At 43.4% G+C, this 10,667-nt stretch overlaps 2 protein-coding genes across 2 annotated transcripts; both read right to left on the reverse strand.

The window, feature by feature from the left end:
* Positions 1–279: 279 nt before the first annotated feature.
* On the reverse strand, positions 280–1,281 carry LOC115402372 (trace amine-associated receptor 1-like). The gene has a single exon (XM_030110880.1). The coding sequence runs from the start codon at positions 1,279–1,281 to the stop codon at positions 280–282; it is 1,002 nt and encodes a 333-aa protein (XP_029966740.1).
* Positions 1,282–9,377: 8,096 nt separating this feature from the next.
* LOC115402373 (trace amine-associated receptor 1-like) lies at positions 9,378–10,379 on the reverse strand. The gene has a single exon (XM_030110881.1). The coding sequence runs from the start codon at positions 10,377–10,379 to the stop codon at positions 9,378–9,380; it is 1,002 nt and encodes a 333-aa protein (XP_029966741.1).
* Positions 10,380–10,667: the final 288 nt, after the last annotated feature.

Genomic DNA, 10,667 nt, shown 5'->3' on the forward strand with positions numbered 1-10,667 from the left:
ACATTTTTATGGTCATTATGGTTTCTGGATGGAGTATTTTAGTTCATTTCAATCATGTCTACGCAAACACAACAGAAATAACAAAAAAGTATTCTGTTAGGGCCTCACTCCAAATCCCTCACAGTTCATCATTACATATCTAAGGTATGACTGAGATACATACAGTGTATGATTTAGATCGCTGCACTCTGCTGCAGAGTGAATCCCAAAGCAATGACGTGTGTTCCTGTTGCTATACCACAATACAGTAGATCTACCAAGATACCTTTGGGCAGTATGTCAAAGTAGTCTTGAGTTAGACAAATCACTTTGAAATATTTTCCCAGTCAGAATCAGTCTGAAAGCTGACCTGAACCAGCTGTAAAAGAAAGCGTAGATGAATGGATTGAGCAGTGAGTTAAACATTCCAATCAAGACAAAGGTTTCAAATGTTGTAACTTGCACTGACAAAGAACTGAAAACCTTTATCTGAAAACAGAGGAAAAAGGGTGCCCAACACCCCACGTAGGCTCCCATGACAATAGCCAGAGTTCTGGTTGCCTTTCCTTCCCCCTTTTTTGCAGCAGCAGTTCCAGCCTTTGTGCTCTCAGAGTGTGTGTCCTGGATGCTGCGTGCCTGTTTCTGTGCCACCATTAAAATCTTCAGGTAGATACACACCATCGTGACCATTGGGAGGTAAAATGAGAACACGGGTCCTAAAGGGTTTGAAAAACCAACACTGAAAGAACAATTTTCTGGACATTCTCCAGAGTTCATTCTTGCAATGAAAAACCCAATTGTCATAAAAACAGCTGTGCTCCAGGTCAACACGATCATGATCACAACGACATTAGTATTGATCTTAGTTGTGTATGTCAGAGGCTGACACACTGCATAGTACCTGTCAATGGAGATACAGCATAGGTTCAAAACAGAAGCTGTGCTCAACGTTAGATCGAAAGACAGTCGTACTTTGCAGAATACATTCATTGACTGCAAACAGAAGCTAAAAAGGGACTTTGTAGACAGAGGAAAGAGCATCAAACCAACAAGTAGATCCGACACAGCCAGAGAGAAGATGAGGAAGTTAGTGGGAGTGTGCAGCTGTCTGAAATAAACAATAGAGATTAGGACCAGAAGGTTTCCACACACAATTACAACAGACACAGCACTGAGGAAAACATGCAACAGAACACATTTTGAAGAAGGACTGTTAGTCAGTGTGAGAGAAACCATATCAATTTCATAACAGGGATGTGTGGAATCAACATGGGTGTGATTAACAATCTCTCCTGCTGCCATGCTTCTGAGTGCCTGCAAAACAAGCTTCTGCTAATATTGTGCTTGTTGTGGAATTCCTAGGAGAAATGAGTCACAATGTAAGGCTTCCAGTCACATGGTCATTTTCCATCACTGAGGAACTGTGTACAAACATGTTTTTTCTCTCTCACCTGTCTCATTACCATAACAAACACATAACACACTTTCCAATCAGATGGATGACATCTCATAACGATTGTAACAGATGTTAGATAAACACAACATAATGTTAAAGGAATTTTCTCCTTTTATTTATTTTTTTTTTAACCTATCCTGTCCAGCATGGAAAAGGCAGAATGGAGGTCTGGCTGCCGTTTGTGCCCGACCGATTTGCTCTTCCAAGAAGAGCTTATAGGTATAAAGCTCCTCTTGTTAACATGCATTTCTCACTTTATTTTATTTATTTTGAGACCTGATACGTGATATTGCTGGACCTGTTAGGGGGACACAAAGACTGGTAAAGAGACAGAATGTAAAATAATCCAACAAGTGAACAGACAAGCAAAAAACAACAACAAAAAGAATGGAGAGAAGGAGGGGAGTGTAAAGATATCACAGTCTTTTAATTAATATCAACACTCCAGACAACCGGCTAATCGACCTGCATAAAGATATGACAGAGGGCATCCTACGAACTTTTGCTGGAGAACATACCTGGTAGTGAAGTTGGGTGTGCCAACTGGGAATCCAGGTAAGAAATTACACCAGAGCATCAGGAGAGGTCTATTACAGATCGCCATTAGTCAAACAAGATAACAATGTCACTGAGTCCACATGCAGAATATGAAGACTGGTTAAACATCAGCATGATCATGCAGATATGACAGTGATCATGGATATATGACTTCTGATCCCTGAGAAGAGCAGAAGCAGACCAGATCGGCCTTCAGGGCCCACACAACCGGTGGCCAGGCACCGGCCCCCCCAGGCACTGGGCACCCAGGGTGGGCAGAGCCGAGAGCCCGGGGCCCTAGAGCTCAAGAGCACACCCCACCCACTGAGGAAGAGGGACATGACCATACCCAGGAGAACCGACCTACACGGGTGGCTACCCACCCCAGGCCATAGCCCCCCAAGCATTCCAGCCTCATACCCCAAGATCCAGGGTATCACAACCTCCAAAACCCTCATGGCCCCCTCCCTCCTCTCTCCAGCTCTGCCCTGCACAGCCCACCCCCTCCTCCCTTACCCCGCCACCCCGGGATACGGTCAAGTCGGCCCCATGCAAACTCACGCAAGGGCTCTCAAGGGGCCGAATTGGTCGGGGCCGACTTAACTGTAAGCTGCTTACCAACTCGGAGAAATCAAAAAATGTCTGCAAGCGTCTCACTTACTTGTCAATCAAAAAGGGAAATGGGCGGGCTAAAATAGCGCAACAACCAACGACAAAAATCATTGTTATCACTTGAGTCTGCTGGAGAGTGAGCGGCAGATGGGATGAGCTCTATGCGTGGGTGGGGTGCCCCATATTTTCGTCATGTATGTGATTGTAGAGGATGGAAACAAGCCTTAAATAAAAAGTAAATAGAAAAAAACTGACACCCCCCCCCCCCCCCCCCCCCCCCCACACACACACACACACACACACACACACACACATTTAAAACAAGAAACCCGAAAAACAAAACACAATCATAAGTTGTTAGGTTGATGGTTTCAAGTATTATATCATGTTCCACATGCCACTTGTTGTGGGGGCCCTTTTGTGACAGTAGGTGTCACTCAACTACCATGGATCAGTAAGGAAAATGCTGCTGAGGCGCACTGTCCAGGAAGTGGCAGGATTAAAATGGTGCTTTCAGCGGTCACACATGCATAATCGTGTCTCGACTTACTGCTCCACAGGTATGTTGAACGTGATGTTTTATCACTTAACCTTAAGCCGAGAGGTTGGTTATACTCTTGTGTTGCTGTTGATGTCACGGGTGTGCAGAATGATTGTTGAATTGCAGAGTTTGAGCATGGTTTATGCCTCGTGTTTTCCCCTATTAGCTGTTAGCTTCAAGTTACCGCAATGTGGCAACGTGTGGGAATCTTTGAATGTTTCATGACTGCTGTGAACTGAATTATATACAGAATAGCTGTAAAAGAACTTTGGGGAATGCAAAAGAACCTGTTCTCTCTGTTTGTTATGAGTTGGATGAAAAATGTAAAGTTATTAAGTTATTAAAGTTATTTTTGTATTACTTTAGTGTATGAAGGCAGCCGCCTCATGATATTGCACTGATGAGATGTTCTCATTTCTGTTTGAATTCTGGGAAGAAGATGAGTTTTGAAGTTAACCTGTTAATTGTGAATAGAGTGTTTATGTTATGTTGAATGTGTTTGATGTGCTTTGATGGATTTGAATTTGAATTTGTTGAAATGTGTTTTTATAATAGAAGTGACAGAATTAAAATGGCGCTTTCAGCGGTCACACACGCATAATCGTGTCTCGTTTTACTGCTCCACAGTTTCCTATGATTGTGAGGCAACAACGCTACTGGCCCAGGCACCCCTAGGCTGGAGGCCGGTAACATGATCTGTAGTTTTTTGTTTCAACGCGCAATCTGTGTATTTTGCCAGCTAAAATGCTGCCCGGCTGGTTGTTGCCCCATCAACCCCTCCTCCCTAACCACACATCTGCCGCCCCACCCCCACCCCCCGCAGCTGCACACACACACACACACACACACACACACACACACACACACACACACGCACAGTCTTGTATTTCTATCCTTGTGGGGACCGTCCATTGACTCCCATTCATGTCTAGCCCCTAACCCTAACCCTAACCCTAACCCACACCACAACATAGCCTAACCCTAAAGAAATGTTTTTGCACTTTTACTTTTTTCAGTAACAACAACATGGTCAAGAAAACACTGTTTCTCCTACTTAGGACCGGAAAAAGGTCCCCACAAGGCACGTCGTTCCACGTTTTGCTATCCTTGTGGGGACATTTGGCCCCAACAAGGATAGAAATACGAGAACACACACACACACACACACACACACACACCCACACACCAAGAAGGAATTGGAAACAGGGGTGTGCAAAGACCACTTTGCTCTTTCTTCCCCCGCTAATGTGTTTCACTCTAAAATCATCAAAAATGTTTAAACCAATGTTAATCACCATCGAAACTCTCATGTAATTAATCACTGTTCGTTAACACTTAAATTAGGTCTCATGTACACACTAATGTTTCAGTTCAAATTGCATGGTGGTTTCATTTTGGAGTTGGAAACAATCCATTTCAATGTTGTAACCATTGTGGGTGTTTCTCAAGTTTTTTCACGACCTCTCGTAACAACACACCCAAAAATTCCAAACAAACTAATTCAACCGAAGTTAATTCTATTCATTAAGCTCCAAATTCAACACAGTCGTTTCTAGACACTTATACAGAGAAATACCTCACATTTTCTATTGAGAAAACATAGGCAATAGTGGAAAGGGAAAATCTCTAAATGGAAGAAATCTTTGCAGAACCAGGCTCAAGTGAGGTGGCAGGCTTCTGCTGTTCGGTTTGGGTGAAGGGTTAGAAGGAGAGAAAAGAATAGGACAGGACAGGCAGAATGTGTGGAGGAACTGAAATACTGGTTCGGGTGGGGGACAGGGATCTAAACTGTTTGACAGGTAGGAATACATCCAGTAGTAGTAGCAATGTGACAAGAAGGAATGTATTAGTTGGACAGCAGAGCTTGTAGCCACAATTTTTTAACACTTAAACAGCACAGTGTACCTCCAAGTCGTTCACACGTCTGTCAATTCAGAATGTCCAGTTAAAAAGCAACGCTGATTGTGAATGTATTTTACCTGCTGTTTTGCAAATGGAACACACAAGATGTGGAACTTAAAGGAAAATAGGAAGACAATTCCTAAAAAAGTAGTGGTTCTGCAGCTGGTGACAATAGGCTATTTCGTGGTTCTTTCTTTCTGGCTAATGTTTGGTCACTTTCACTTTCACTTTCAGGCTCTCACCCAAAGAAGTAGCATGATGCGTTCTCCACCAGAAAGAGATGTTGTTCGGGCAATGCAGCTCTTCCGGGATTGCATTTCGTTATGACCTTTGACAAGAAACATTTGTTGTGTCTGTCTGCATATTGTCCAGAACCTGGAGGAAAGACCAGGAGACAGGCCATTATGCCAGTAGATGAAGGAAAGCTACAACCTAGTAGCAGGACTGATACCTCGTCCTTTGTGCGAGGAGGAATATGAGGAGTACTGCTAGGGTCCTGCAAATTGACTTCTAGCAGGTCACCAATATGCTTGTGTCTCTTTAAACTGTCCGAAAGAGACTCCAGGAGTGTGGTGCAAGGGCCCGACATCCACAAGTTGACTGATTGGCCTCAAATGGTTAAAGTATCTCAGCAGTTCCTGCATGATTAATGCATTGAAGTTATGGACTGACCTGATCATTTCCCTGATCTTAAAGTAATCAAACTCATTAAGTACCATATTCCTTCTCACCTCTCACAGTGAAGTATTACTGTTGCAAACCTGCACACACATACAACACACACACACACACACACACACACACACACACACACACACATATATGTAAATTCAAAAATCACAAAAATTAGCATTAAAGCTCGTGTCCGGAGTTTTGAAAGAGAGAGTTTTTTTTTTTAATCCCTCTACTTTCATGAGCGACCAAGCCACGCCCCTTTAATTATGCACGCTATTATCTGTCGGGTGAAAATGAGAGCCTCCGAGTCCTACAGCATCCTCCATGTTTAGCTGTTTACAGTGGATGTTCAGCAGACAGTGGATGTATCCGAGGTAAGCGCGGCAGCTGCTGCGTAGCTAACTCACCTCTGCCTGGGCGAGCGGCTGTGCTCTTTGGCTGCTCCACACTTTGATTGACAACACGAGAATGTGGAAGCTCGAAATCTATTGGCTGACGCTGACCGGCGCTTTTTCGGATAACATGGGGGTCTATGAGACGAAGGTGGGGCTCATAAATAAATTTTTATATTGCTTTATGCTAATATTATATTGTAGTATCGAACCACACTGACACATCTAAGCTCTGTTGAAAAATGATACATACGTTGGAAACGAACGAAAACTCCGGACACGAGCTTTAACTGTCCCCCAAGGGAGGCCTAATCAGATGGCTATAATGACTGTACACCTCCACAGAAGCAGGTGCAGGCCCTATGAGTGGGGTAAGAGCAGGTTCAGCAGGACCTCTCTTGGCAGTTGATTTGGTAGGCGGCACCCTTCTCTGGGGGTGCCCCACCTCCACTGGTTCCTCCTGCACCACTGACCTATCATGTTCCCTGGGAAACACCCCTGGAAGGCAAGGGGAGAGCAATCCCCACATCCAGGTCCCCACCAACATGTACAACAGAAATTGAGTTTCTTGGCCACTAGGTCTTCTTACATGATGTGGTTTTATGAACGTAGAGGTGATTGCTACTTTTCGTGGTCGTCGATCAAGTCTTTGTGGGAGTTCCTTGGCATGGTGAACTTCGACCATCACTTCATCGCACGTGAAGCTTATCTGATGCTCCCCCTGTGCAAGGCTCTGAGGGGCGGAATGGCCAAGCACGATGTGGACTGGTCCCCAGACAGGATCCTGGCATATGGGAGGGCCATGGTTGTGCACTCTAACACTGCTATGCTGGTGCATTTTTCCCCAGTAGTGCTGGGTGCATTCACAACAGGCACCTTGGATTACCGACTGAGGGCAGTATGTGAACAGTGGGTGGCCGGAGCCTGGCAACCTCTCATATTGTTCAGTAAGCAGCTGCGGGACAATGAGAGGAAATACAACACATTCCACTGAGAACAACTGACTCATTTCCAAACGGCTTTTCCAATCAGTTCACCACTTTTGTGGACCACTTTCAGCATGTCCAAGACGACAGAGCCATGGTCTGTGAAGCAGCAGCACCACCTCTTGGCCATCATGTCTAATGCTGCTTTTACCAGCAACATTAGACATGTTGCTGGTAAAAGCAATGCAGTCACTGACTGCCTCTCCCGGGTACACTGGAACTCTGTGCAGCTGGGGTTGGATTATGCCGCCAGCCTATGGTACCCGCAGGCTGGTGACGCTCGGTTTTTGATGCCATACACACATTGTCGCGCTGGCCCAGGCCGGGTAATCGCCTGTGGGGGCCGGTTCTCCTGGTTATGGTCATGGCCATCTGCATGGGTGGGGTTGACTCTTGGGCTCTTGGGGTCCTGGGCCCTCTGCTCTGCCCATCCTGGGCGATCTTGTCTACCTGGGGTCTTGGACCTATGGCTGCCAGGTTTTCAGTCGGGGCCTTCCATTGACCCCTTCTGGACCGCTGCTTGGATGTCTTCCTGGTGTGTGTGTGTGTGTGTGTGTGTGTGTGTGTGTGTGTGTGTGTGTGTGTGTGTGTGTGTGTGCGTGTCTGTGTGTCTGTGGCGCGGGGGAGGGGGCTGTGATCTGTGCTTTGAGATTGCTACCAGTCATTTGAGTCCCAAGGGCCTCGAGCCTGCTTGTGATCTTCTCAGAGATCAGAGGTCATATTTGCAAGATCGTGTACATCTTTAATAACTCTGCATTCTTCGTGTTCTTGCTGTGGACCCAGTCAATGTGTTGTCTTGCGGTGTTTTAGACTAATGGCTATCTGTGTTAAGTCTCTTCTGATGTTCAAATTTGTTATTTGATACCTGGTTCCGCAGCTTCCACGGTCTGGATAACTACCAGCTTTGTTTCCTAACAAAAGTCCATGGGATTTTCTGTGTTACATTTCTGTGCAGGTTTAGCAGCCAGTCGTCTGCAGTGTTAAAATGAAAGAAAAAAAAACAGGCTATTTTAAAATTGAGCAGAACTCGGACATGACAGCATTGACAGATATGTCAATGCTGTTATGTTATTATTTCTTTAGCAAAATTGGCTAATGTATTAGAACATATCTGTTGGCCATGACAATCCCGCTACAATCTTTTTAAGAAGCCTTGCAATGCCATTATAATTGACCCAAGACAGCTAAATTACTCAAATAACCAGTAGCGAACAACCATGATGATATCAGTTATGACAATGGTAGCCTCCGACTTTTCTTCACATCTCATGTGTTCGAGAGACTTAAAATTCACTTTTTTTTAATGAGTTGAAAGTTCAACTACTCAAAGTTCCATTATAATAATCATGTAGCACTTACACTGTGTACTTAGAATTGGAATGATGAAAAGATTAAAAGATTAACACAATTAGTAATAATGACTTTTATTGATGTACAAAAACTCATCATTGCACACAGAAGCCCTGCCAGCCACAGCACCATTCCTACTCTCAGTGTCATACAATTCACAAAACCTGTAATGAAAACTGAACAAATGCAGACAATGAATAAACAATAAACAAATGCAGAACCGTAGAGATCTGAAAACCCTGAGTTAAAACACAGCAATGTCCCACAATGCATGTCGAATCCAAGTCGTTATTTGAATATGATGATAAGTGTGAATCTCACTTATGATCTATACATTACTGACCTGCTTTCCATGTACAACCTAACATAATATCTTAATGTGTGTTTTTCCATTTCTTTCTGCTTACTGTATTTGTTCAAGGAAAACTTTGTACAATTTTCAACAGTAAAAAGAATATTATCCATCCATCCATGTTGCATACAACTTCTCCGGTTCAGGGTCACAGGGCTTACTCATCATATTCATATGCATTTGTAATTTGTATTAAAGGAGTTTTCAGGCTGATTGTGATGCAGTAATAAATATTGTACTATTATATTTGTTCCAAACAATCAAATGAACGTATGGCATACAGAATGTCTGGAAAAACAGAAGGTTAAATGTAACAGTGCATCATTAATTTCTTCCTAAGTGGTTAAATTATTCTCTTCAGATGAAAATACTGAGGACTACTGATGAAAATGCTGAGGACGCTGCACTCAGTAACCAAGCACTTTGAATAATGTAGAAACAATATTTTCAATTCAATTCAGATATAATAATTAAAATAGAATGTATGATTGGCTCACTGCACTCTGCCCCAGAGTAAATCTCAAAGCAATAAGTGTGTTCTTGTTCCTATAACATGATACAATAGAGATCTGTCAAGACACTTTTGTGCAGTATGTCAAATGAGTTTTGAGTTAGAAAAATCACTTTGAAATATTTTCCCAGTCAGGATCAGTCTAAAAGCTGATCTGAACCAGCTGTAAAAGAAAGCGTAGATGAACGGATTGAGCAGTGAGTTAAACAATCCGATCCAGCCAAGGATTTCAAGTGTTGCAACTTGCAATGACACAGAACTGAAAACCTTTATCTGCAAACAGAGGAAAACAGGCGCCCAACATCCCACGTAGGCTCCCATGACAATCGCCAGAGTTCTGGTTGCCTTTCCTTCCACCTTTTTTGCAGCAGCTGTTCCAGACGTTGTGCTCTGAGAGTGTGTGTTCTGGATGCTGCGTGCCTGTTTCTGTGCCACCATTAAAATCTTCAGGTAGATACACACCATCGTGACCATTGGGAGGTAAAATGAGAACACGGGTCCTAAAGGGTTTGAAAGACCACCACCGAAAGAACAATTTTCTTGACATTCTCCAGAGTTATTTTTTTCAATGAAAAACACAATTGTCATAAAAACAGCTGTGCACCAGGTCAACACGATCATGATCACAACGACATTAGTATTGATCTTCATTCTGTATGTCAGAGGCTGGCACACTGCATAGTACCTGTCAATGGAGATACAGCATAGGTTCAAAACAGAAGCTGTGCTCAACGTTAGATCGAAAGACAGTCGTACTTTGCAGAATACATTCATTGACTGCGAACAGAAGTTAAAAAGGGACTTTGTACACAGCGGAAAGAGTATCAAACCAACAAGTAGATCTGACACAGCCAGAGAGAATATGAGGAAGTTAGTGGGAGTGTGCAGCTGTCTGAAATAAACAATCGAGATTAGGACCAGAAGGTTTCCACACACAGTTGCAACAGACACAGCGCTGAGGAAAACATGCAACAGAACACATTCTGAAGAAGGACTGTTACTCAGTTTGAGAGAAACCATGTCAACTTCATAGCAGGGATGTGTGGAATCAACATGGGTGTGATTCACAATCTCTCCTGCTGCCATGCTTCTGAGTTCCTGCAAAGCAAGCTTCCATTAATATTGTGCTTGTTGTGAAATTCCTAGGAGAAATGAGTCACAATTTAAGTATCCAGTCACATGGTCATTTTCCATCACTGTGGAACTGTGTACAAACATGTTTTTTTCTTTCTCTCAACAACTGTCTCATTACCATATCAAACACATGACGCATTGTCCAATCAGATGGAGGACTTCTCATAACGATTGCAACAGATGTTAGGTAAACACAAAATAATGTTAAAGGATAAGTTCGGTTTAAACAGTTTTCACGTT

Source organism: Salarias fasciatus, chromosome 15 (genome assembly GCF_902148845.1).
Source record: "Salarias fasciatus chromosome 15, fSalaFa1.1, whole genome shotgun sequence".
NCBI classification, from domain to species: Eukaryota; Metazoa; Chordata; class Actinopteri; order Blenniiformes; family Blenniidae; genus Salarias; species Salarias fasciatus.

Coding starts and splice junctions, on each gene's coding strand:
- LOC115402372 (XM_030110880.1), bottom strand. CDS start 1,281: ATGGCAGCAGGAGAGATTGTTAATCACACCCATGTTGATTCCACACAT.
- LOC115402373 (XM_030110881.1), bottom strand. CDS start 10,379: ATGGCAGCAGGAGAGATTGTGAATCACACCCATGTTGATTCCACACAT.